Source organism: Callithrix jacchus, chromosome 1 (genome assembly GCF_049354715.1).
Source record: "Callithrix jacchus isolate 240 chromosome 1, calJac240_pri, whole genome shotgun sequence".
Classification (NCBI taxonomy): domain Eukaryota; kingdom Metazoa; phylum Chordata; class Mammalia; order Primates; family Cebidae; genus Callithrix; species Callithrix jacchus.
The window spans coordinates 204,401,673-204,428,805 of record NC_133502.1 but is presented as its reverse complement, the minus strand read 5'-3'; the positions used below and the strand labels follow the sequence as shown (position 1 = coordinate 204,428,805).

General features: G+C 43.1%; 1 protein-coding gene across 10 annotated transcripts in view; it reads left to right on the top strand.

Moving 5' to 3' along the window:
* The window catches only part of LARGE1 (LARGE xylosyl- and glucuronyltransferase 1), a 635,729-nt gene that overhangs the window by 229,184 nt on the left and 379,412 nt on the right, over positions 1-27,133 (top strand). For 3 of the 10 annotated variants that reach the window (XM_054245858.2, XM_078339217.1, XM_035261959.3), the window contains one exon: positions 3,661-3,735. The exons of 6 other annotated variants lie outside the window; for them this stretch is intronic. In XM_054245858.2, the coding sequence (XP_054101833.1) occupies positions 3,661-3,735 (75 nt within the window). Of the gene's footprint in view, positions 1-3,363; positions 3,587-3,660; positions 3,736-27,133 lie in introns of all 10 variants that reach the window. One more of the 10 variants, XM_078339234.1, reaches the window with a different exon arrangement.

Sequence of the window (27,133 nt, the reverse complement as noted above, 5' to 3'; positions counted from 1 at the left end):
CAGTCAGGTCAATTTATTACCGTCACAGATTATATCATATATCTTACGGTATTATAAATTAAGAGCTCAAATGCCTACAGCAGTACTTGTCATATAGGAGACCCTCAGTGTATGTTAACGATGATCATTTCTGTCATCTTCATAATTGTTGCCATCATCATTGTTTTCATTAGTAACCCGATGTGGGTGCTAGGAAACTTGGGATGGAACCACTGACTCTGTTCCCTGTCTTTAGTATGGCCTTGGGTCTGAGCCTCAGTAAAATAAAACCATGTGTCTCTGGTTTTCCTTTGGGTTCAGATAACATAGCAGCAAGCTCTCAGCAGAGTACCTGGCCCACAGTGGGTCATACACTTACAAGCATATTTTTACCAGGTTTCTATTCCATGCCAGCCATTGTGTATGTTGCTAGGGATCCAGTAATTCAAAGATTTATGGTTCCCGATTTCAGAGTACCTACACTATTCCCCAAGAGCTCAGATGTGATAAGAAAGGATCTCATACAAAGAGAGAGTTGAGAAATAGAAGATGGAATGAGGGCAGAGGTACCAGTCAGGAAGTGCTAACGTCCACCCCCAGGAGTCAGGAAGATTTCTCATGGATTTGTTATGAGGAGGACTTGAGAACTGTGTAAGAATTTCCCACTTGGGGGCAGCAGCAGCAGCCTGGGTGACAGGGAAGAGCCTCGGGTGACCTGGTGAAGGGGAAGAGGTGGGAAAGGTGGGAGAAGAAGGAGGAGGAGGAGGAGGAGGAGGAGGAGGCCAGGACCAGACCACAGATCGTTTGGGCTGTATTTCTTCCATTTAGTGTTTTGCCATCCCAAGGTACAGTTTTCAGACCACTGTGTTAATGTAAATTCTTTTAATATTACTTAAATCTGCAGTTTTGTGCAACCTCTGCATAGAGATACCCTGCACAAACTAGGAGAGTACAACAGATTTATATAATAAATTCTAACAAAACTAATAAATTCCTAAAAAACAGTGTTTAAGTTATCCACATGTTAACGTGTCAGGTGATGCAGTGTTAATATGGGGTGGATTACTTTGGTGTGGAATCTGCAGTGTCCACGTACCACACCATGGCTCATATTTCTTTCCAACCAGAGAGCACCCAACCCTTTTGCACCAGATCCTTGGCCTTTGCGTGGCGTAAGTGCATCATTTTGTTATCTAACCTTTTGCTGTTACCTTCTCTGCAACCTGGGGCTACCATGACCATAGACTGAGGTGAAAAAGTGGGCTGTGGCATTGAGCTCTGCTAAAAGATGACTGTTCGGATGACCCTGAATGTGCTTCTGTACATTTTTTAAAAAGACAATTATCAGCGTAAAAATTTCAAATTAGCGCACACTGTTAGAAAACATGGAAACTCCACCCACTGTGACATTTGAGGCGTAGCAAGGATAAAGAGAAATATTGGAGAGATGTGCTTGATAAAATCATACTAATATAAGCCAGGCGCGGTGGCTCAACCCTGTAATCCCAGCACTTTGGGAGGCTGAGGCGGGTGGATCACGAGGTCAAGAGATCGAGACCATCCTGGTCAACATGGTGAAACCCCGTCTCTACCAAAAATACAAAAAATTAGCTGGGCATGGTGGCTACTCAGGAGGCTGAGGCAGGAGAATTGGCTGAACCCAGGAGGCGGAGGTTGCGGTGAGCCGAGATAGCGCCATTGCACTCCAGCCTGGGTAACGAGCGAAACTCCGTCTCATAAAACAACAACAACAACAATAAAATCATACTAATATAGAGTGAAGGCTGATGATTGTTATTTTACAAATGATGGTAATTTTTCATAGTATAGGAAATACTTACTGTAACAAGGTATTAAATTTTGCTTCCCTTGTGCAGGTACTTTTCTGAGAACTTTCTGTATGTTATCTTTTTGACTCTTCACCATACCCTTGTAAGATAGGTGTTATTAGTATTCCTATTGAACAAAAGAGGAAGACGAGGCCCAAAAATCGTAAGTCATGAACCTGAGGATGCAGGGTTAATGAACGACACATCTAGGATGTGCACCTTGGTAGTTGGGCCCTTGACTCCTCTCTCCTAACGACGGAAAGTATGAATTAACATTTCAATGCCTGTTTTAATAATTTTCTACACAAATAAGTAATGGTCCATTCACATTATTCTCTGCAAATGTTTTGGGGTGACGACTTGTTAAAATTTAATATTCAGAGCAATATGGTTCCAGCTATTTGACAGTTTCAGATATAAATCTACCTTAAAGATGTACAAGTACAAATTATGCAATTTGATTTTTAAGTGCTTTTCTGGCAATATAAATAATGAAGTGTGTTGGAACTGGCAGGTATAGTACATTAAATTGAGTGCAATTAAAACACTGTGATATTTTTAAATTAAGAAAAAAATAAGTGGCAAAATTAAGAAACCTGTATCTGTCTTTGCAGCCTCCTCTAGCTGATAACTGGGTGGGTGATTGCAGAGAGTATTAGTAACATTTATACTCTGGATTTCAAGTGTGATGGTAGTCACATTTAACACAAAGAGCACTTGGATTTCACTTCTGCATAACAGGCAGATGGCATTTCCAACAACATCATCTTTTCAGTTTTTTTTTCCTAAAGCAGATGACAAGGGGATATACTGAGAAGACATCTGAGTTGAAATAATGATTTGCCTTCTGGATAATGTCTGAATGAGACATCCGAAAGTCAGGATTCTCTTTGTTAGACACAAGAAGAATCTGCATCTTTCACACTCATGGGCAGCCTTCATCCTCTGCAGAAGCCAATAGTCTGTTTCTTGGAAACTAGGACCACTGAGCAACTGTTGAGGTTGTTTTTCATGACCCTCCCAAAGGTTTAGATGTGGACAGAATGAGATCTGCTGTAGCTAGTAGTTATTGTAAAAATAAAGCCTGATCAATACAGATTTGTGCATCAAAGGTCTCTTGTGGATCACGCCCCATTCTGGAGTTAGAAACCTCCCAAAGGTTTGATATGGATAGAGTCGGATCTGCTGTCTGCCAGTAGATATTGTAAAAGTAAAGCCTAATCAATCAATGCAGATTTGTGCATCAAAGTTCTCTTCTGCATCTCGCCCCATTCTGGAGTTAGAAACCTCCCAAAGATTTGATAGGGATAGAATGAGATCTGCTCTTAGCCAGTAGTTATTGTAAAAGTAAAGCCTGATCAATACTGATTTGTGCATAAAGATTTCTGCTCCCTGCCTTGAGTCCCATTCTGGAGTTAGAAAAGTCCAGGTATAGACCATGGACTGATTTTGTTGTACATACACCTGTACCTCTGCCTTTTTTCTGTGTGTGTATGCCCTGGAATCGGCCATCTTGCTTCTCTACTTACTCTGATTACTTAGGACCCTTCATTAGTCTTTACAGACTCCAAGAGGACTCTGTTTAAAACTGGATACATGGCCCGCAGCAGATTGTTTTGAGTGGACCGAATCAGGACCATGAGCCACTTTAGACTGGAATGTGTTCCCCTCCATTTGAAGTCTGTAACGCGGCCGTCACAGAGTACTACAAACCCAATGGCTGAAACAAAAGAAATTTAATGTGTCACACTTGTGGAGCCTAGCAGTCCAAAACCAAGGTATTGGCCTTCTGGAGATGCTAGGGAAGGGATCTGTTCCAGGTTTCTCTCCTAACCTTTTTTTTTTTTTTGAGGTGGAGTTGCACTCTTGTTGCCCAGGGTGGAATGCAGTGGCACAATCTCGGCTCACTGCAACCTCTGCTTCCCAGGTAATTCCCCTGCCTCAGCCTCCCAAGTAGCTTGGATTACAGGCACCTGCTACCACACTTGGCTAATTTTTGTACTTTTGGTAGAGACAGTGTTTCACCCTGTTGGCCAGGCTGGTCTTTGACTCCTGACCTAATGTGATCCACCTGCCCAAAGTGCTGTGATTACAGTGTGAACCATCGCACCCAGCGTCTCTCCTAATTTCTGATTGTTATTTGGCTTGTGGCAGCACGACTCCAATCTTTGCAAGGCATTTGTGTGTGTGTGTGGTGTGTGTATGTGTGTGTGTGTGTGTCTGTATCCATCCAAATTTCCCCTTAATATATGAACATCAGTTATAATGGTTTCGTGGCTACTCCAGTATGATGTCATTTTAATCAGTTACATCTTCAACAACGTTGTTTCCTAATAAGGTCACATTCTGAGGTGCTGGGGGTTAGTACTTCAACATATAAATTTGGGGGTGGGACACTATTGAGTCCATAACACTTCGTAAGGAGCAGTGTCTGGCACGTAGAAAATTGATTCATACATTCATTGTTCACTTGAGTGCTTGAATCAGGCACTGTTCTAGACACTGAGGATAAAGAGAAGACCAAAACAGACAGACTTCTTGATCTTCTGAAGCTTATATTTTAATGGCAGAGATAGATATTAAACAAAAAGTATCGTCGGGAGAGTTCTGCAGGTGGCCGATTCTGGGGTCCCCACAACTACCTGCTGAATTGAGGGGATCTGGGCTTGGCATCTGCTTTTTATAGGCAACTCTTAAGGATAATTCTGCTGCACACTCAGGGTTAAGCATTGCTCCCCTAATGCATTGACACTTTCCGTAGTGGCCAACTGTTTCATTAGAAGCACATCAAGGAAAGTAGATGGGCAGTGTGCCTCGGTTCCCACCATAGCATCTTCACCATCGCACAGGCAAAATGGTCTCAGATGTGCCTCTTCCTCATGGTAATTATGCAGGGTTTGGTCTCATGTTGCATTCTGCTCCCATTTGTGGAGGATATGTCAAAATACCCACACTCTCCTCAGATCTCGGAGTGTCATTAGAAATGCTGAGAGATCTGGGTCAGCTTGGAGAAGCAGGAAAAGAGAGAACTAGTTGGTTCTAGTGCTGGTGCTGAAAATAGAACTTGAGCTGAGATTCATCTTCTTGTCTCCTAAGAACCACTGGAATGGAGAAATCAAAGACAATAGTGAGGTTTCCTATTCTGGCTTCTTTGTTGTGCAGTTTTATGTAAAGTAAGGAATTCTTTGCAATGTCAGTCACCCCTCCTCCCCCAAATGTTTTGTGTATGCATTTAGGTGGTGGTTTGTATTGGGTTGTCTGTGCTGATTTAGGTATTTCATGGTATCCATTAGCTACCCATGTTAGAATATATGGTCAAATTCTTGATGTCAAACAGGAGATCCCAGCTAGAGATACTGTTCCTTCTCACTCTGTCCTTTATAGGGATTAAAAGCAGCCTTCCGCCACTGTGGAAATAGTATCCCTTTATGTAAAATAAGAATCCTCTCCATATGCATAATTTTATAGTCTTACAGGCTGAATATCTCATCTATATGATTATTTTTAATCACTCTTATTTGGTATCTTTTTGAGTTCTCCAGATTATTCCTGAATTGAGTAAATATGTCCCATTTCTTTTACGTAATATTTACAAATGCATTTTTTATTCCAGTTGGTTTCTGTTTCTCTGATCTGCTTGCTGGTTTTCTCAGATGGTAGATCCCAATCATCCTTTTGCTTTTCCTGATACTAGACACGTTGAGGTATGTGCCCACCTGTCAAGAACTGGCTTAGTCCCTGGCTCCTGTGTTCTGCAATATGTCTGGTACTGGAGGACCGCATTTCACCTTTGGCCATAACTGGACTAAGATTGCACGTGTAACCCATGCCTAGCTAACTCATGTGCTCACATGTGGCTAATTGGGTTCTCCATCTCAAGAATTTGGTCAGACAAACAGGGTTTAAGCTGTTGGTCTGGACTAGGAGAGGCTCACTCAGGGTAGTGGTACCGCTCTGACAGTCGTCCTTGTTCCCATGTCAGCTGGAGAGGCAGGCACCTTTGGGCAAAAGAAGACATCATCTGGTAGAAAAGAGAGAATGCTGCAGACCCTACATAAAGCACAAATGAGAGACCCTTAGTCTGCTGACTGAGGGCCATGATCGGGCACAGGGAGAGAAAAGAGAAGGAGAAGGAAGAGGGAAGGATGGAGGAGATAAAGAGTGATGGAGGAAAATATGGAGAGAGTGAGGGGGAGGGGTAAGGGGGAGGTAGATGGAGGAGACAGAGATAGATATGGAGAGATAGCTATGTTAATTTCCAGTGGGTTTCCAGTTCCTGCAAGAATCAGAATACTTAGTACCTATATGAGTTCCACTGTGTATGTGTTTATGTTAAACTGTCCTTTTTCCTTGGGCCAGTTAGAGCCAGTATCTTCTCTTTATTACTCATGCTGCAAGATTGTGGACTGTATCACACTTGGAGCTGTTGCATCTTGAGGATCATTTTATTATCCTCCTCTGTCTTTTCTACCAAGCGATTGTTTCTCGGTCACTAAGCAGTTAACTGCATGGGATGGTGAGAAGAACCTGAGCATTAACATGTCAGCATACCTGGGTTCTAATCCTGGCCCTGCCACTTGTGAGTTGGCCAGCCCTGTACACATGGTTGAAGGTCTCTGAGCTGTCGCTTTTTTTTTTTTTTAATTAGGATAAATGATTGCTTTACAGTGTAGGATTTTATGAAAAATAAAACATTTTTCTCCTTTTGTGATGTTGACGCTCTATGTTGTCGCTTTGAAGAGTCTGAGAAGACTTATTCTTGACCTTTAAGGATAGGTTGCCAAAGTATGGTCTGCAGGTTAAATCTTGCTCTCTACATGTGTCTGTAAATCAACTTTTATTGAAACAGAGCCATGCCTTTATCCCTGGTGTCTACTTTCAAGCTACAACGGCACCGTTGAGTATTTTGGCCCACAAAGTCTAAAATGCTTAGTACTTGGACCTTTGTAGGAAAAGTTTGCCATGCCCTGTTCAAGGATCTTGCAGTCTTGATGAGAATTAACGGAATGTTCTTCTAATAGACATGTTGTTTATTGTTGTAGGTTTTTTGTTGTTGGTGGTGGTGTTTTTCTTCTCCTGTACCTGCTGACTGCAGATAGCGTAGATGTAGCTTTTTATTTTATTGTCTAGATTTCTTGGTCTTTGATATGTATTTTGGCTTTTCACTTAGAAGTCTGGTATGTTTTATGTCATTCTCAGTTATCTATCACTATTGTTATAAAACGTTTTTAGCCAGCCAGCCATTTTTTTTTTTCTTTTCCATTGAATCTGTAACGTATGATGTGTAGGTTTAACCTGCTGGACGTATTCTCTCATTTGCAAATAATTTGATGTGGTTGGTGACAACTGTCAGAGGATTCTCCCACCTGCAGCTGACTGGCTTCTCATTGTCCAGTTTCATCTCAGATTTGGCTTCTTCCGGGGGAACTCAAGCTGTGACCTAAGTCTCTGCAGTCAGTATAGTGAGCAGTGAATCTGCATAAGCCACTTTTTGATGTTTTGTGCAAAAATATCTTTGGTTACTAAAATATCACTCTACAACTTGTACTGCTAGTGCCTTTAATGCATAGAAACACAGAACTTTCTTTGGAACAAGAATTTAAATAGGTATTTGAAAAAAAACAACTCCAGGCTTTATAAGAGCTCTGGGGTTTGGTGAAAATATCATGGATTTTGGAGACAGATATTTGTTCACACCTCAGGCCCTTTCACTTACCAGCTGAATTACCTTGGGCCAGTTATCTAACTTTCCAGTTATTTAAATTGTCTTATCTTTAGTATGCTGCCTTCTGAATTGGAGTGAACACCAACTGCAGAGGCTATTGAAGGGATTAACTGAGAAGATGCGGATAAAGCAGTGTGGGTCGTAAACACTTTGTGTGAGAGGAGTGGGCTTGGAGAGTTATTTAGAGACAATTCCTTTGACAGGTGACTCAAACTTGTGGTACCAGGTATAATAGACTTCTTGGACCGGAAGTCTTCAGAGAGCACCAATCTGCTGTGGACTTTAGGTCGGGCAGCTCATCGTTGGATCTCCTTGTTCCCCCCACTCCACCCACACTGGCCTGTGTTTTGTCTTATTTTGTTTTTTGTTTTCTACTTTCCCAAGTATATCAACCTGTTTCCTACCCCAAGCTTTCTGTACCTGTTCAATCTGGAAGATCCACTCCTCTGCCGCACTCTACATTCCCCTTTCCGGTTATTTTCTTACTTTCTTTTTTTTTCTTGAGATGGAGTTTCCCTCTTGCTACCCAGGCTGGAATGCAATGGCGCAATCTCGGCTCACCGCCGCCTCCTGGGTTCGGGCAATTCTCCTGCCTCAGCCTCCCGAGTAGCTGGGATTACAGGCATGCGCCACCATGCCCAGCTAATTTTTTGTATTTTTAGTAGAGACAGGGTTTCACCATGTTGACCAGGATGGTCTCGATCTCTTGACCTCGTGATCCACCCGCCTCGGCCTCCCAAAGTGCTGGGATTACAGGCTTGAGCCACCGCGCCCGGCCTATTTTCTTACTAATAATTCCTTCTTTTTCTTCAGTTCTTGGATCAAATCTTACTTTCTCAGGTATGCCTTTCCTGAACCAGTCCTGGTCAGGTTCTGCTCTTGTGTTCATTTTTAAGCAAATAACCTTTTTTTTTTCTGAGCCCCTACTGGATGCCAGTACATATGCGGGATGCTGCAGATAGAATGGAAATAAAAAACATACACTCCCTCTCCTCATTTGAAACTTCTGCAGTCAGCAGAAGAGAGACGTATTGCAAGCGTGCAAGCGTACAGATAGATTCTGATGTCACTGCGATTGAGCTCCGCAGAGGAGAAAGGCATGCTGTGAAGGCAGTCCAGTATCAATACATCGGATGTGTTGGGGATGTCAGGGAGACTTCCCGGAGGATGAGCACATTGTGCCCTTTTCTGAAGAGTCAGTGGGAGTGTGTAGACAGAGATCCTGGAAGAGTGATCCGTGCAGTGGGAATGGCATGCAAAGGCCCCATGGTGGGAGAGATGGATGGGGCAGTTTCTGTACTGAGAGTGAGAGCGCCATGCTGGGGAGTCACTGGGGGCCGAGTGTGCAGGGCTTTGGGCTATATGAAGGAGTTTCATCTTCATCTTTTGAGAAATGAAAGCTGCATGGAGGGGTGACAAGATCAGATTGATATTTTGAACAGCTCCCACTGTGCAGAGAATAGATTGGGAGGCAAGAGTGAATTCCAGTTAAGGAAGTAATGGTAGGTGAAATGAGCCAGTGAAAAGAGAGTAAATATCATATAACTCGGTTTATGTGAGGTTCCTACAGTAGTCAAATTCAGAGCAATGGAAAGTAGAATGGTGGCCACCAGGGGCTTGGTGGAGGGGAAAATGGGGAGTTACTTGATGGGTTTGGAGTTGCCATTTTACAAGATGAAGAAGTTCTGGAGATGGATAGTGATGATGGTCACACGGCAGTGTGAATGCGCTTCATGTCACTGAGCTGTACACATAAAATGGTAAAAATATTTTACCACAATTATTTTTTTTTTTTTTTGAAAAGAATGGATGTAAGGGCCTCCGCTAGCAAGCTGTTGAAGCGGTTGGAGAGAGAGCCCTGCTGAGATTTGGACTGTAGAGCTGTGGCTGGGGAGGGATCTCAGAGGTGATAGGGGATGGATTAGCCACAGTGCGGTTGGCAGCACAGAAGAGTTACAGGGTCAAGGGAGGCTGTGGGTCAGGCTTACCCAACCTGTGGGGCCATTTACCCACACAGAGAATCTTTCTGTTCTTGTTGTAGGAGACAGTTTTCACTCTTGTTGTCCAGGCTGGAGTATAGTGGCACAATCTCTGCTCACTGCAGTCCCCGCCTCTCAGGTTCAAGCACTTCTCCTGCCTCCGACTCCTTAGTAGCTCAGATTACAGGCATGCACCACCATGTCCTGCTAATTTTTTTTGTATTTCTAGTAGAGACAGGATTTTACCATGTTGGCCAAGCTGGTCTCAAACTCCTGACCTCAAGTGATCTGCCAGCCTCAGCCTCCCAAAGTGCTGGGATTACAGGTATGAGCCACTGCGCCCAGCCAACACAGAGAATCTTGATACAGTCTCTCAGAGCACCCTGTATTTACCATAGTGTAACTAAATAATTATTTGGGTGATCGATTGTCCTCTTGAACTGTAAAGAGCACACAGATGGAGACCATATCTACCTTCATCATCAACTGTCTTCAGCACCTGGCATATTGTCTTGCACGTAGTAGGTACTATATAGATACTTGCTAAATACAGATGATTTGGGGTATTTTAAATCTGCCTCTCTACCAACTTCTTTGGTTCTTAAGCCTATTTCTAGCATTGAGGTTTTACATGCCTGAAATGAGAACAGACTGAGAGACACAGGACCAGCATTGAGGTTTTACATGCCTGAAATGAGAACAGACTGAGAGACACAGGACCAGGCAGAAAGAGATCAAAATACTACTTTTTGTTCCAACAATTTAGAGAATGTGCCTCAACCAGTTAGGCTTACTTCCTCACCCAAATTGGTCAGGAGCCTAGCGAACAGTATCAGGTCCTCTCCCAGGAACACGTGGCATATGCTGTCTACAGGCAGACAGAGCCTGAAAGAACAGGAGAGCAGGGCCGGCAGAGCATGGATCCAGGGAAGTGTTTCACACAGCCTTGGCAATCAGATGTCGCTTCTCTTGCTTAGGAAGGAAGTGGGGTCAAGAAGTTAGGCTTGTTGCTCTTGGAGCTCACTCTTCATTGAAACCTCGGAAATGAGGTGGAAGGGTTAATAGATGGGATAGCTTCTCTTGTTGCAATTTTCAGAGCTGTAGGTTTTTCTGATGAACGTGTTGTGACTGGCCGAAGTCTCTGGTCCTCTGACCATTTTCTTTCTAGTATAAGAGAGAGCATGAGATGCACATGGGTCCCAATCTCCTCTTCCATTCTCATCTGGGACAGACAGCTTTTTATAACATCTCTCTTAGTTGTTTTTCTTTCTAAAACCCGGAGTGTACATGATGGTTTTTGATTATCTAATATGTAGCTGTTTCCCAACTTTTGGAACTGCCTGATAAATTGTGTGATAGAGCCAGTGTGGCTTTAGATTGATAAAGTTTTTCTATGCCTGGTAAGAAATGTCTCCTAAAGATAACATTTGAAAGGTGAAACATCTTCATGTAAAATGTTTTTGGGGATTGATGTTCAGTATTCTTTCAAGTATGCCACATATACAGATCGATTTTCAGTATTCTTATTGTCGAGTATATCATACATACAGACAAGAATGGCCATCATTCTTAACCCATTTATGCCAGAGTTTGCAATTTTTTGGACTTTTGCAGTGAGACCTTGGCAATGACCTTGAGCAGTAGGACATCAGTAACACCCACATGCTTACACTAGGCATAAATGTGCTAAAAATCTTAAACGATGCTTCAGAGAAAGGACACGTTGATTGTGTATGCTGAACATACTGCATCATGAAGTTCAGTTCAGAGTTTCACCATTAGCTCTTTTTCATATCCAAACGTTGTTAGGGATTAGAGAATGAGGGGTTCTAGCTGTATCTAGCATAAGCTTTGAGACAGGACTCCACTTTGCTGTAGATGGACTAATTGTAGAGTAGGAAACACATATCTGTGAGTGCTAGGTAATAACTTTTCTTCATAAAGCATTTTACACTTTACGTATTTACTTTGGTTCCGTGTTTAGGTGCAATTGAAAGTTGTTGTCTAGAGATCTCTTGGTGGCTTTCATCTCATTTAGTATGAACTCAACAGTGTGGTACGTAATAGATGGTGAAATGTAGCTGTTCTGAGAACTGGGGAAATCCAGTGAAACTCAGGTGATGGTGTGCTTCCTGCATCAGGGAGGTTTAGAGACAAATTCTTGTCTGGGTGCGGTGTTTCATGCGTGTAATCCCAGTACTTTGGGAGGCTGAGGCAGGCAGATCACGAGGTCAAGAGAACGAAACCATCCTGGCCAACATGGTGAAATCCCATCTGTATTATAAATACAAAAATTAGCTGGGCATCCTGATGCGCTCCTGGGTCCCAGCTACTTGAAATGCTGAGGCAGGAGAATCGCTTGAACATAAGAGGTGGAGGTTGCAGTGAGCCGAGATTATGTCACTGCATTCCAGCCTGGATGGCAGAGGGAGACTCTGTCTCAAAAACAAACTCTTTCAAAGTTCCCCCTGGCCTCAGGATAAAGTTCAGGTTCTTTGGTGTGCTTAGAAGGCCCTCTGGAATCTGATCCACCTGTGTTTCCAGCATTTTCTTTCACTGGTCCCCACCTCGACCCCCAGGGATTGGGTCATATCACGGTATTTTATGTTCATGGAAGCACTGCTTCCTCTGATCTCCAGCCATAGGATCTCACGTTTTCTCATTTTTTTTGTTGCTTTGGTATTTTAGTAATTTTTTTCACAGCACCTGTGTAGGTAAAATTAAATACCTATTTTGTTTATTAAGCATTGATGTCCTAACGACTTTGTAGATGTTTGAAAAAATAATACATATAAATTGAAGGGAAAAATACTGTTATTTCACTCTTATCCACAATTATTTGCCTACAGGATGTGTGTGCCTGTTGCGCCCTGTACAATTTTTCAAACCCTGGACAGGTGCTGCACAGTGATTTCCAGGTAGGCATTTTTATCATAGCAAGTTCTGAAAATTCAGCTGTGTAGAAATATAGCCACCAAAGCAACTAGTGCATTTCAATGTTGAAACTGTGGAACTACCTTGAGCTAGTAGTTGAGGCTGTGTCTGGCATGTACTGAGAGTTGCTGTGTTTCTTGGGAAGTTTTAAAGTGTCCTGCGGTGCTCTGCTGGGTTCACTTTGGCACCCTGGGGCACCTTCGCACACTGTTTGGGAACCATGGTTCTAAGACGTTGTATATGCCATTTCCTCTGCTTGAACCTGTCTCTCAATCCAGCGTCTTGGTGCTCACATTTTCATTCTCGGTGTGTACATGATGAGTCCTGGAAGTTTTCCCTTAATCTTTAAGACTGAGCTGAGAGGTGCTTCTAGATGCTACTTCACTCCTCTGTCCTTCATCCTGCAATTTTTCTCTTTGCTCTGTGATTTTATCTTCCTTCTTCTACTAGACTTTATAGTGAGTGATAGGGAAAGGGACTGTATAGTGTCATTGCAGGTATTCCATAAATGTATGAATTTAATGAGTGAATGATTGAATGAATACCTCCCATTGGATCTTATTCAGAATGAGCTCATTGGCTGGAGAAAATCAAATAAACAGACGGGTTGACAAGTGCAGGGCTCCTTTCATTTGTAGGAGAAAAGCTTTTCTAAAAGCCTGACCTTGGGGACGTGCAGTGTCTCTTGCGTCCTGCAACCTCACATGCTCTTTGGTGGCATACAGCGGCACTCCCTAGTTATAGCAGACGGCCTCATGAATTATTATACAAACAACAGTGCAGGTCAATGTGATCCTTTTGCATTTATTCATGTTGTGAGACACTGGCCCATATGCATGTCTCTGTTCAGAAATTGTAGGTCTAACTTGCTTCGAATGTATTTGTTCTTTCCTTTAGAGGGAAATACATTAAATTGCCTGATGGCTGAAACTCCTGGCATATTGCAGCATTACAGAAAATACAGATGTGCTACAGTAATTTAATCTAGAGGTGATAGAGGCTTGGGGACTTTGGTGCCACTTGTATCACAGGGAGCATATCTTGGGCTTTACCCCCCCAGCAGGTGGGAAAGGTCTCTCCAGGCCTCAGCTAGCAGATATTTCTGTTTCTGGAACTAACAGAACATCCAGAACCTTCTGCTACAGTGAATATCAAGGAAGACAGATGTACATTTCCTCCTCCATAAAAGAACTCAAGTGGCATTTCTGAGCTCTGTGGACATCTTTTTGCTTTGGTTTTGCTTTGTCTCCATAATATGAGGAAATTAATGCTATCATCTACCACAGATGACTGTTTTTATTACTAAATTGAAGAGCATGGGTGCGTGAATGTTGGCTAATAACAGTAATAGCAGTCTCCGTGAAGTCCTGTTCATCTCCACTGAAGGAGAATATCATGTCCCATTCCCTTAAGATTTCCTGTTTTCCCCACCATAAAAACACTAGAAGAAAACCTAGGCAAAACCATTCAGGTCATAGGCATAGGCAAGGACTTCATGACTAAAACACAAAAAGCACTGGCAACAAAAGCCAAAATAGACAAATGGTAACTAATTAAACTCCAGAGCTTCTGCACAGCAAAAGCAACAGTCGTTAGAGTGAACTGGCAACCAATAGAATGGGAAAAAATTTTGCAATCTACCCATCTGACAAAGGGCTAATATCCAGAATCTACAAAGAACTAAAACAGATTTACAAGAAAAAAACAAGCCCATTCAAAAGTGGGCAAAGGATATGAACAGACACTTTTCAAAAGAAGACCTATATGAGGCCAACATAGGAAAAAATGCTCATCATCACTGGTCATTAGAGAGATGCAAATCAAAACTACGTTGAGATACCATCTCACGCCAGTTAGAATGGTGATCATTAAAAAATCTGGAGACAACAGATAGTGGAGAGGATATGGAGAAATAGGAACACTTTTACACTGTTGGTGGGAGTGTAAATTATTTCAACTATTGTGGAAGACCGTGTGGCGATTCCTCAAAGACCTAGAAATAGAAAGTCCATTTGACCCAGTAGTCCCATTATTGGGTATATACCCAAAGGATTATAAATTGTTCAGTTATAAGGACACATGCACACAAATGTTCATTGCAGCACTGTTTACAATAGCAAAGACTTGGAACCAACCCGAATGCCCATCGATGATAGACTGGACAGGGAAAATGTGGCACATGCACACCATGGAATACTACGCAGCCATAAAAAACGATCAGTTCATGTTTTTTGTAGGGACATGGATGAACCTGGAAACCATCCTCGGTAAACTGACACAAGAACAGAAAAACACTGCATATGCTCACTTATAGGTGGGTATTGAGCAATGAGAACACATGGACTCAGGGAGGGGAGCATCACACACTGAGGTCTGTTCAGGGGGACTAGGGGAGGGACAGTAGGGGGTAGGGAGTTGGGGAGGGATAACATGGGGAGAAATGCCAGATATAGGTGATAGGGATGGAGGCAGCAAACCACATTGCCATGTATGTACCTAGGCAACAATCCTGGCTGTTCTTCACATGTACCCCAGAACCTAAAGTGCAATAATATGTATATATATTTATATATAAATTTCTGTTTTCCCTAGGCCTTTCCCACAGGCTTAAAAAATGCATTTTCAAAACAGCCATGTAAGATAGATGGAAAGCTCTGTTCCCAGTTAATTGAGGCTGAGGATGTAAAATTACTTCCCCCAGGTCAGCATTGCTGGTAACTCTTAGGAATCCTCCTTTGTAATGACTCAGTTACTGCAAGGCAAGAGGAGCCTTTTCTCTACTCTCCTGCCACTTTGTGGGCCTGCGCGATGCCAGTAACATAGGCTGAGGTGTCAAGACTCAAGGTTGGCTGAAATGTTTCATGGGAAAGACAGAGGTCTGCTGAAGGGTCTTCGTGAATGCTGCAAATCAGCCCTCTCTTGCCGTTTCATTATTGTGAGGGAGGATCTGCTTGTATCCATCTTTTTACTCTATTACGTACTTACACTACTTCCAAAGTTAGAAAGGTGAGAAGCAGCAGCGAAATGGGTGCTAAAAGCGGGTTCAGGGAATGGGAAATAACAAAAGAGGAAAGGATTTGATTCTCCCTGAGGTCCTGCTTCCAACCTTCCTGCAGATGTTAGGCAAGTGCCGGTGAGTCTCTGGGTCTCACCTGGCTTATCTAGGGTGGGCACAAGTGATGTCTCTTCTGTACCTGCATCAATGGACATGAGAGATCAATGCACTAGCCGAGCCTCAAATGCTCCAAAATCAGTCTGTTCTGCCGATCTAAAGGAGTATTATTTTTCTCAGAAGCATATGGGAGTTTATTTCAGCGAAGCACTCAAAGTTTACAGGAAAAGTGACTTAAGCAATATAATAAGGTAAATAGTAAGAACTTTTGTCAAGCCCTTATCTTACACTTTGCTTGGGAAGCTAAATGCCGCAACAATACCACCAGGTAAGTGCTCAGTGAAAGATGCTTAACTCACCTCCACTGGATAATACCTTTAGTAAGCAAGGATTCCTCCATTCCCTCTGTCAAAGGAGTGTTCATTGCCCAGTGAGTATGGAGTTTCCAGCTACCAGCTTGCTTTCTTCTTCTTTTTTTTTTTTTTTGCGATGGAGTCTTGGTCTGTCACCAGGCTGGAGTACAGTGGGGTGATCTCGGCTCACTGCACCCTCTGCCTTCTGGGTGCAAGCCTCCCCTGCCTTACCTCCCAAGTATTTGGGGCTACAGATGCATGCCACCACGCCCCACTAGATTTTTGTATTTTAGTAGAGATGGGGTTTTGCCATGTTGGCCAGGATGGTCTCGATATCCTGATCTTGTAATCTGCCCGCCTCAGCCTTCCAAAGTGCTGGGATTACAGGTATGAGCCACCGTGCCTGGCCAGTTTACTTTCTACTGCCGTTTAGCATTGCTAATTGCACCAGTTAAACTGTGTGCTTAGTATTATCAAGTTTATTGTGACATGTCTTTACCTGTAATTAACAGATACAGTTTAGTTACTCCATAAAGTAGTGAAATATGAGTTCAGGAAGGAGTGTCTCTATAAAATAATGCTAAATTGTGTATTTTGGAATGGTAGCCTCAAGGCAAATTGCCTTAAAAAGAGCTGTCAGATAAAATGTTGGCAAGACTACTAAAAATTGGGGGAAAAGTTAAAAATAGAAAAGGAGTTCTGTACTCTGATTAGTTTACAATCTTTTAAGTTTATCCCACACTATTAAAAAAAAAAAAAGTGTGGTAATGTCTTTGTGATCTTTGTGATTTATGCCAGGAAGCCAATGTAGGATTTCAGACAGCGGGCGCGTCCTTAGAGAAAAGGTCTTTGCCCACTATCCAAAAATTGTCTAATGAACGCATGTTTTAATGTTATAAAGTGTTCCTAGTTTATACATGCCTTGATGGTGCTGTATAAGAGCATGGCTATAGAATTTTTACCCCCATTTAACAGATAACTGAGGACCAGAGGATCATGATCTTAACCAATGATAAAGACACCCGGAGTTAATAATTTGTACTATTTTTTTAATCCTATTGTCTGCTTCTGTCTTTTGAATGTCTAATTTTAGGCACCTTTTCCTGGCCCTAGTGGCTTTTTCCTTTTCTATTCTTCTTTCTTGAGACAGAGTTTCGCTTTTGTCTCCCAAGCTGGAGTGTAGAGGCATGATCTCAACTCACTGCAACCTCCACTTCCTGGGTTGCAGCGATTCGGTTCTCCTGCCTCAGCCTCCTGAGTAGCTGGGAGTTTTTGTATTTTTAATAGAGATAGGGTTTCACCATGTTGGCCAGGCTGGTCTCCAACTCCTGAAACTAAGGTGATCTAACCGCCTTGTCCTCCCAAATTGCTGGGATTATAGGCATGAGTCACCAGGCCTGGCTTGCCCTCGTGGCTTTCTTATTACAGTCAGTGCCTACAACTGACAGTGGTATTTAGAAGTCTCTGATTTTTCAAGCCAGGCTAAGGCAAGTGTCCCTGGCTTTTCTCCTGGGAGTGATGGCTTTTCTGTTAAGGCATCCTTTCCGGTGGGAGGAGGAGCTCAGTGACTTTCCTCAGAAACAAATAAACGTCATGATAGAGATAAGCCATCGAATACTTAGAATTTGATGCTGTTTGCAGTTCCTTCTGGCTTGTTCTTTGGGGCTGACGCTTCTTAGTCCACAGGTGCAAAGATGGAAAAAAGTGTCAGGAATATGTGAGAAGGACGGAAGCCTTCTTTCTGGAGAAACTCATCCAGCAAAACAACCCAGGTGTGTGTATATGCGAGGGTGTGTGCACGTGGGTGCATGCACTGGGCTGAGTAATTATAACCCTGATAGAAGCTTATTGTGGTGGAATGCATCCTTCTGGGAACTGGAGAGAGAGAGAGGTCTCTTATGTGAGCTCTGGATTTTGACAAATGGCATATTTTGGGATGTGGGGTTTATTTCTGCTGAATATCTGGCTTGATTAGCGTGGAGAAGCACATGCAAAGCAGGCTGGAGCCCCACCCACCCAAGCCTCCCCAGTGCTGTACAATCAGGAAGTGCATTCTCACTCCCATTGTGGCTTTGGAGGGAAGTGTGCTTTACATATGCAAATGCAAGCCCCAAGTTTCACTTAATAATTATCAGCTGGAGATTCTATTGATGAGCAGCTGAAGCTACTCATCAGGAGAGAAACTGAATTAACCATTTCCAGGCCATTTTGGAGACTGCTGCCTCAGACCAGCCTCTGGATCCACCGATGATTGCAGAAGATGATTTCTGATGCCCCCTCTGCTTCACTTCTCCTGTCTGTCCTGTGTCTGGCATCTGAGTGTTCCTGACTTCTTTTATTATCATGTGTATCTCCTTTCTGTTTTGTAGGCTACAGAAGGCAGAATAGATCTGTCTCTATTGGCAGTGGCAGGATTGCTTACAGCTCTAGAAATAATGGCCTTATGCACTCCCTGCAATAGCTCTCCTGCTTTGGCAACTGCCAGTGTCCTTTTGAAAGGACACAGGACAACTCAGGCAGGGCAGCCAGGGTGTTCAGAGTAAGAGGTCAGGAAATTGCCTTCTTTCTGATTCTTCTCTCCTTTCTTTTGCATCCACTGAGTGCGGTCATAGTAGACTTGGGCTACTCTGTCAACCTCGCTTGTTCCTGCTGTGCCTTCGTAGAGTTCACAGACTGTTAAAAATGGTATGATTTGGATTCTCTTGGTTATTCATCTTTCTGATTAAATTCCTTACTTTCCTGAATCTTGTTGAAATGAGGCTGCTGCTTCTCTTTCGCGCAAGTGGTATCTTGCAAGAGGGTATCCCCGGCTTGTTGCATGGAAGTACAACCTTTATTTACTGGGAAGAGAGATTTAGATGCAGAAAGTAAAACGAAAATCGAGGGTTTTTGGAGTCAATGCGATTTTTTTCTTAACTTTCTTGCAGTAAGTATTGCAAGTTAATTAAGCTTTTCTTAAGCTCAGTGGGCCTGTTTCTGCCTCTTTTAAAATGGGGACAATAAACCTGTTTCAGAGAATTGGAATAACTACGTAAGATAATGTATGATGTTCACCCAGCCAGAGTGGGTGGTGAGTAAGGGAGCCCTAATCATGATCCTGATTTGAAATCTGATTCTCATCATTGAACTGTTGGAATAATTGCTTGTACTCACCTGTATTCCTTTTTTTGGGGGGAGATGGAGTTTTGCTATTGTTCCCCAGACTGGAGTGCAATGGCACGATCTCAGCTCACCACAACCTCCGCCTTCTGGGTTCAGGCAATTCTCCTGCTTCAGCCTCCTGAGTAGCTGGGACTACAGGCACGCACCACCATGCCCAGCTAATTTTTGTATTTTTAGTAGAGACGGGGTTTCACCTTGTTTACCAGGTTGGTCTTGATCTCTTAACCTCGTGATCCACCTGCCTCGGCCTCCCAAAGTGCTGGGATTACAGGCGTGAGCCACCGCGCCCGGCCTCACCTGTATTCTTGATTTAGTGTTCAAGACCTGTCTGTTGAGTGCGTCCTGTGTGCTTGGTTCCAGACCCCGGTGATAATCATTGTTGAAGCAAATCCACAGAAGACTCTGCTACCATTGAACTTGTGTTCTAGAGGTGGAGACAGGCAAAGAAAAAGGAAACCGATAAATTTACACTTGAGGAGAGTGTTGTGAAGTGTGCAGTGGAGCAGGAGAAACCAGGGGACAGAGTGAAGGAAACACTGTGGCCTCAGGGTGGGCAGGATGGAGTTCTTCGTTTTGTTTTGGTTTTGGTTTTTGAGGCAGAATCTCACTCTGTTGTCCAGGCTGTAGTGCAGTGGCACGATCTCGGCTCATTGCAACTTCTGCCTCTTGGGTTCAAGCGACTCTTCTGCCTCAGCCTCCCTAGTAGCCACATGCTTGGCTAATTTTTGTATTTTTTAGTAGAAATGGGGCTTCACCATATTGGCCAGGCTGGTTTTTAACTCCTGACCTCGTGATCCGGCCACCTCTCCCTCCCAGAGTGTTAGGATTACAGGCATGAGCCACTGCGCCTGGCCAGGGATGGCATTTTAAAGGCTGGTTTACAGATGCTGGTCTGAAGAATTACTATATTTAAGCAGATTCCTGATGAATGCGGTGAGAGCCAGTAGCAAGTGCAGAGGCCCTTAGTGGGAGAGTGCTTGCCATATATCCCGGGAGCATCTGAAAGGCCGGCATGGCCTCCTCTGCCAAGGGAGCAGAAGAGAGTTTTGAGGTCAGAAAGATGACTGTGGTTGAGACCTTAACATGTAACTTACTTGAGTTTTAAATTTGATGGGAAGCCCTGGGAAGGCAGGTTCAAACAGGATCCAGATGTGTTCTGATAACCATTTTTAAAGGCCATCTAGCTGTGAGTGACAAGTAGAATGACTGAGGCAGAATGACCAGTTAGGTGGCTGTTGAGTAAGTCCAGGTAGGAGGTGCTGGGTCCTAGAACTAGGGTCATAGTGGTGGGGTTGTAGGGAAGTGTTTGTATTCGGGGTATATTTCCAAGATCAAACCAGCATTCAAATACATTGCTAATGCAGTTTTTGGTCATCACTTTTGAGAAAAGGAGCCGAAGGTTTTGGAGGTGGAAATCCAAGGCTGTCATTTGGATGTGGGGACATCAAAGGACTCCCAAGTCATCATCTCCTTCCACAATGTGGCAGCTGTGTAAGAATACCCACTGCATATACACATTGTGCCAGGCACTGGGAAACACAGATGATTCAGCATGGTTCCTGCCCTGAACAGGTGTTCAGTTAACATGTTGAGACAATGGAGGTGCCATAAAGAGTTGTTACACATGGAGTAAGAGCCACTACCTTATCTGTGTTGTGGAAGGTAGTAGGAAATCTGAGGACTGTGAAAGGAGAGGAGGAGCCAACTCACCCTGGGCAGATTGGAGAAGGGTTACTAGAAGGGATTATTGAGCCAGGTGTGGGAGGGTCAGTGGTAATTCACCAAATGACAAAACATGCAAAGGAAAGAACAACTTCTTAGTGCTTATTCTAACTGCCACCTTCAGGAAGTTAGCCTAGGGCTTTTATGGTTAGGGGCTCCTGAAATCCTTGTTAATGAGGCTCTTTGGTTCACTGAGGACTCTTCAGGGCCAGAAGATGGGAGTATAGAACGCAGGAGATTTCACCTGCAATTTCAGGAAGTCCCTCAAGGCTTGAACCAGGATCTCCTCTTGACAGATCAGCCCCATCACCCCCATCCTGATGCTATCTCTGAGATCAGTCCCTCATGTGGGCCTCTGTCTTGCAAGGGGCTCTTTGGGGTCAAAAACTAGGATCCTGTACTGGAGGCTTGACCATCAGAGGCTTCTCCTTGGTCCCCTGTGCCTGTTACTGCTTCCTGCACTCAAGCCCATCCTTCCTCTCAGCTTGTAGAAGAAAATCCTGACTTTGCCTTACAGTGGTGTTGACTTGAGGGTTCTAGTTTTATTCTTCTTACTTTTATAAGACTGCTGGAAATGCCTTATGAAAACTCTCAGGTGTAGGACTGGGAAGAAGATACCCACCCATCAGAAGCAGAGATGGCAGGTTTGAGCTTAATAAGTATTAGCACAATATTTTACCCAAACATCCATCTTGCTCTTGGTAACATGTTATCTTTGCCAGGTGCCCATCCCGATAAAGCATTATTTCTGTCAAGCTGAACTGATGAAATCTTCTATTCCCTTCTCGCCCTGATCCATTTCGATAAAACCTCGTTCTGATTTTCTCCTAAGGGATGGTTTGGATTTGTAAGGAAAGAGTGAAAAAAGAGGTGATATGTTTTTGTTTTTTTCTTTTTCTTCCTCTTGTTCTAATGTAGATCTTTGTGGGAATTGGAATCTAACTTTAATGCAAGTCAAACTGATAAAAGGAGGTTGGGCACGACTGTGAATAAGGAAAAGAAGATAGGAAAGAGGAGGACAGTCACTTATGGGCAAAGGAATGTCCAGGCAGGCTTTTGCTTGTTTTCTCTTGTTTTTAATTTACAATTGAGCTGAGGAAGATAACACTGGTTTAGGTGAAGGGGCAGTTTACAACAAAGGGATGCTTGGAAGGAATCAAGCACATTCACAAAAGTACTTGCTTCCATTGCTTTTCAGAATGGGTTAGAATATTCTGCACGGCAGCTACTCATGCTGTTGGTTGGCTGTGTTGCCACTGTTTAACAAGTACAGAGTCGCCGGGCACGGTGGCTCACATCTGTAATCCCAGCACTTTGGGAGGCCGAGGCGGGTGGATCACAAGGTCAAGAGATCAAGACCATCCTGGCCATGGTGAAACCCCATCTCTACTAAAAATACAAAAATTAGCCGGGCGTGGTGGCACGCGCCTGTGGTCACAGCTACTCGGGAGGCTGAGGCGGAAGAATCACTTGAACCCAGGCGGAGGTTACAGTGAGCCAAGATTGCACCACTGCATTCCAGCCTGGCGACAGAGTAAGACTCCGTCTCAAAAAAAAAGAAGTACAGAGTCTTCTTTATCTTTGATAACTAGCTCTTTCTATTTGCCAGAGTTGGCTGGAGTTGGACACTTCTGGTGAAGTGTGGCTTGCGTACCAGGCAGCATCCATAGAAGGTTGGGCAAGAGGTGGGGCGTTTGGATGAAGGGCGGTGGTTTGTCTCAAAGCTAGTTGACTGGAGGAGATGAGGTATGTCAGAGGGCCCCAAGAATATGGTGCAAGTCAAGTCTATTCTCACTGTTGTCAGAGCTCCTGAAAAGATGGGGCAGAGGCTTTCTTTCCATGTTACCCTTGCTTACATGCAGTAGACGGAAAGGGAACTTTTGCTCACGTTTGGCATGTGTGCAATCTCAGGTGCAGTGGGCAGTCAGGTCAAATTTGGACACTTTAAAAACATTGTGAGATTTTTCTAGAGAATTTTTTTTCTCTTTTTTTTTTAAGCTCTTCAGCTCTTCTTTATGTTAATGTATTTTATGTGTGACCCAAGACAATTCTTCTTCTTTCACTGTGGCCCCGGGAAGCCAAAAAATTGGGCACCGCTGCTCTAGACTTTTAGTCATGTTTTCTTCTTACAGTCCCAGGGCAATCATGGGACTACTGTCTTCCAAACAGAGAAGGTTATCGAAGCCTGAGTGGGTTATCTGGTAGTCTGCCTCCCTCCCGAGGACAGCAGGGCACCATAGTTCAGTTCTGATGCAGTCCAATTTAAGTCACTCTCGTGACATCAGGTCATCATTCTGTTGGCTCCTTTTTGGTAAGGCTCCTTAACTCTTCTCCCTAGATCTGAATTTCACTTGGATATTTTACCCCTGAAGTTAGATGATCACAGCAGGAAGAGGCAGGAAAACACCAGGAGCAGAATTGAATGGAGTCGGGGCTTTGCTGATCTGTCTGGCATCCTCAGACAGCTGCTGTTTGCCATTGAAAATTTTCATCCTTCTGTAACCCAAACCAGACATTGTTAGTGTTCCTCACTTTAAAAAAAAAAATCACAGAAATACTGGGTGCATTGGCTCACACCTAATAATCCCAGCACCTTGGGAGGCTGAGGCAAATGGATCACTTGAGGTCAGAAGATCGAGAACAGCCTGGCCGACACGATAAAACCTGGTCTTTAGTAAAAATACAAAAATTAGCCAGGCGTGGTGGCACGCACTTGTAATCCCAGCTACTTGGGAGGCTGAAGAACGAGAATCGCTTGTACATGGAAGGTGGAGGTTGCAGTGAGCCGACATTGCGCCCCTGCACTCCAGCCTGGGCGACAGAGTGGGACCCTGGCTCAAAAACAAGAAAAAAAAAATTACAGAACCTCTTTTGGTAAATGAATATGGCCACCAAGAATGACTTTTTAAGGTTTACTGCAAGTATGGATTCACAAAGTGAGAAAAGAATAGTTTTCAACATACTTAGTGTGATAAATTCAAAATAAAATTAAAAACCTTTGCTAAAAAATCATCCCATGTGGGTCTTCTGATCTGAACAAGATTTTGGCTACAAAAAAAAAAAAAATCAAACCTCATTAAAAATATTTACTGTAAAATATGATTCTTCTCTGCACATGTGATTCGCCTCACTCTTGGAACATTTTAGTGGGATTTTATAAGGGCTATGAATATTTCATATGAAATAACACATTTATTGCAAAGATTTTAAAAAATTAAATCAGTGGAGAAAAACACTTATGAAATCTTTCATCTTGAGTGCCGCTAAAGAGAAAATTAAGCAATTCTATAGTATTTCTGCATCTGATTTTATAGTAAATAGCCACATTGAGGACACTCACTTGATGCTTTGCAAAGGATAAAATCACTGTGGTTGTTTAGCTTTTAGTTTTGACGAATCTACCAACAAAGGGGATTGTGTCCAACTATTGCATATGTATGAAATAGGACTCAAGAAACTGGGGAAGGAGAGAGGCTGCTTTCTCAGATTCAACCATTGGAGACTCCCACTAAAGCTGGTGGTTTCTTGGAGGCTATGTAAAAAGTGATTGACGTTTAGGGGCTAACTGGGGGCAGAGGCTCATTAAAGATGACTGGGATGTCAATGTATTGTGCCCTCACACACAGATCAGTTGTTGGGATTTGTGGTGAATATGTTTACCTTTTCTAGTAGACACTGTTACCATTACCATCCAGTGACTGTTTTCTATACCACCTGGTGATCTAAGAGAAGACCTTGACTCTGCTGTCAAATCTATTTTTCTAGGAAACAGAGCACTAAATACATTATCTTTTTTTGGCCTTGTTTGGTGATGATTCGAATGCTACTAACAAAGCCTTGGGACTCAGACTCCTTGGGAATATGATGGGCCAGTTACAGAAGCAGAAAGCTGCAGGTACCCACCCCATCATGGTGGTTCAAAGACCAACCACCTCCAACTTTCAGAGCTTAGCATATTTGGCCAAAAAAAAAACCCAAAAAACAAACACACCAAAGCATTTGAAGCTTTGGAATCATTGAACCTGAAGTTTCCACAGACAAAAACTGTTATCATGGCTCGTTAGGACACACTTGAAGCATTTATAGTCTAAACCCAGGTATGGATACAGCAAATTGGTGCTAAAAATGTCTTCATTTTCTTGACTGAATGAAGCTTTTTAAGCTAACATTCTTGGAAATGACTTTATGGAAAACAAAAAGTCAGATCTCATTCGGGCTATTATGGTGCAATGAATCCAGGCTGCTTTCCCTGGCACTGTGGTTGCAAATTCTTTTTAGAAGCTGGTGAGGAACTCTTTTTTCTCTTTACTGTTCTTCCCTCTTTGTCAGAAGATCTGTCTCCAGGGCCTTTGCTGGAACTTAAGTGTGCTTTGGTTGCCAAAGATAACTTCCAGAAAATCACTTAGGGGAATTTTGGGGTAAAACATTCCCTGTGTACCTCATAACAAGCAAGCAGCCTTTGTGTGTCATCATTGCCATTTGCCTTCCCACAGCAAATCAGATTTCATGCTTTTGAAACTTGAGAAAATGGCTCAGCCTGGACCTGTATCTCGCTATGACTTACATACTGCCTAGAAAGGAAAAGCCGGGACATGTTGGCAGACTCAGCTCTCCTGTGGACATCTCGTGATCAAAATTAACTTTTAAGATCAAATGCAGTTTTCTGAATTTTTATAAAATAGCTTTGGCTTCAATATTTAATTTACTTTGAAACAGCAAATGATGTTTGATATTTGGCATTGAATGAGGGTGTGAACTCTTTATGTTAATTAAAAGGAGGGCGTTTTCTAAAAAAAATTACAAATTGCTCAATGGATATAATATCATATAGAAAATGAAAACACGAAACATTCATTAGAATAAGGTGACATATGATTGGTCAAGAGAAGGGAGCCAGAAACCAGGGAAGCTGGATAGTCAGGCAGTTGGGCTATTAGGGAACTGCTTTTGAAGAAGACTGTCTTCCCGGAAGCAGGGGAATGCAGAGGAGCAAAGCCAGCCCTATGCTTGGAGGAGCTGCAATACCAGGAAATCGTGTGAGTCTGAGTCACGTAATGGGAGCTGCTAAAAGAATACAGTAGAGGCTTGTGTAAGGAAAATGGGATACAGGGTCAGAGCAATACTAAATAATTAAGTGTGGCAATGCTAAGACCTCCTTTGCATCCAAGCTGGAGTATCTGGGGAAATGCCTAAGCCAGCATTTCTCAACCTTGGCTACACATGAGAATCTCATGGAGTGGCTGCTTTTAAAAATGCTGAAAACTCAAAGGACTATAAACCATTCTGTTACAAAGATACATGCAAACGTATGTTTATGGCAGCACAATTCACAATAGCAAAGACATGGAATCAACATAGATGCCCATCAGTCATAGACTGGATAAAGAAATTGTGGTCCCTATACACCATGGAATACTAGGCAGCCATAAAAAGGAATGAGATCTTGTCCTTTGCATGGACATGGAAGAAGCTGGAAGCCATTATCCTCAGCTAACTAACACAGGAACAGATAACCAAACGCCGCATGTTTTCATAAGTGGAAGCTATGAACAATGAGCACATGGACACAAGGAGGGAGACACACACTGAGGCCTGTTGGGGAGTTGGGGGAGGGGGTAGCATCAGGAAGAATGGCCAATGGATGCTGGGCTTAATACCTAGGTGATGGGTAGATCTGTGCAGCACACTACCGTGGCACACATTTACTTACGTAATAAACCTGCATGTCCTGCACGTGTATCCCGGACCTTAAGTTTTTCAAAAAATGCCAATAACTAGACCCCCACTTCCAGAGATGCTGTATGAATTCATCTAGGTTGGGGCCTCTGCACATTCATACTTTTATGTTTTCCAAGTTGTTTAATGCCAGCCCGGATTGAGAACCACTGGCCTGAGGGACCAGGAAATGAAGCAGAAACAGCCACCACAACCACAAATTAGATTGGAATTGTTCAGAGGGTGGTAAACAGGAGACATTCTGATTTGGTGCAAAAAAGAGCCATTTCTCTGGAGCCAGTGAACCTGGGTTCAAGACTTGCCCTCTGCCACTGTTTCTGGGATGACATTGAACTAGTGAAATTGTGTGTCTCCTTTTTTTTTTTCATTAGTCAAGTGGAAATAGAACACTCACGTCATGACATTGTTGCATAAATTAAAATGAGACGACACACACCACACCCAAGGACATGCACTCATTGGGAACTGACCACGTATGTGTTGAATTTGATGGATGACCTTGAAGTAGATAGAGTTGATTTTGTACATTGTCAGCCTGCAAACGTGGTGGAAGCAAGACTGAAGAACGTTATTCACGGCACCTGTGAGGGAGCTGACAGGAA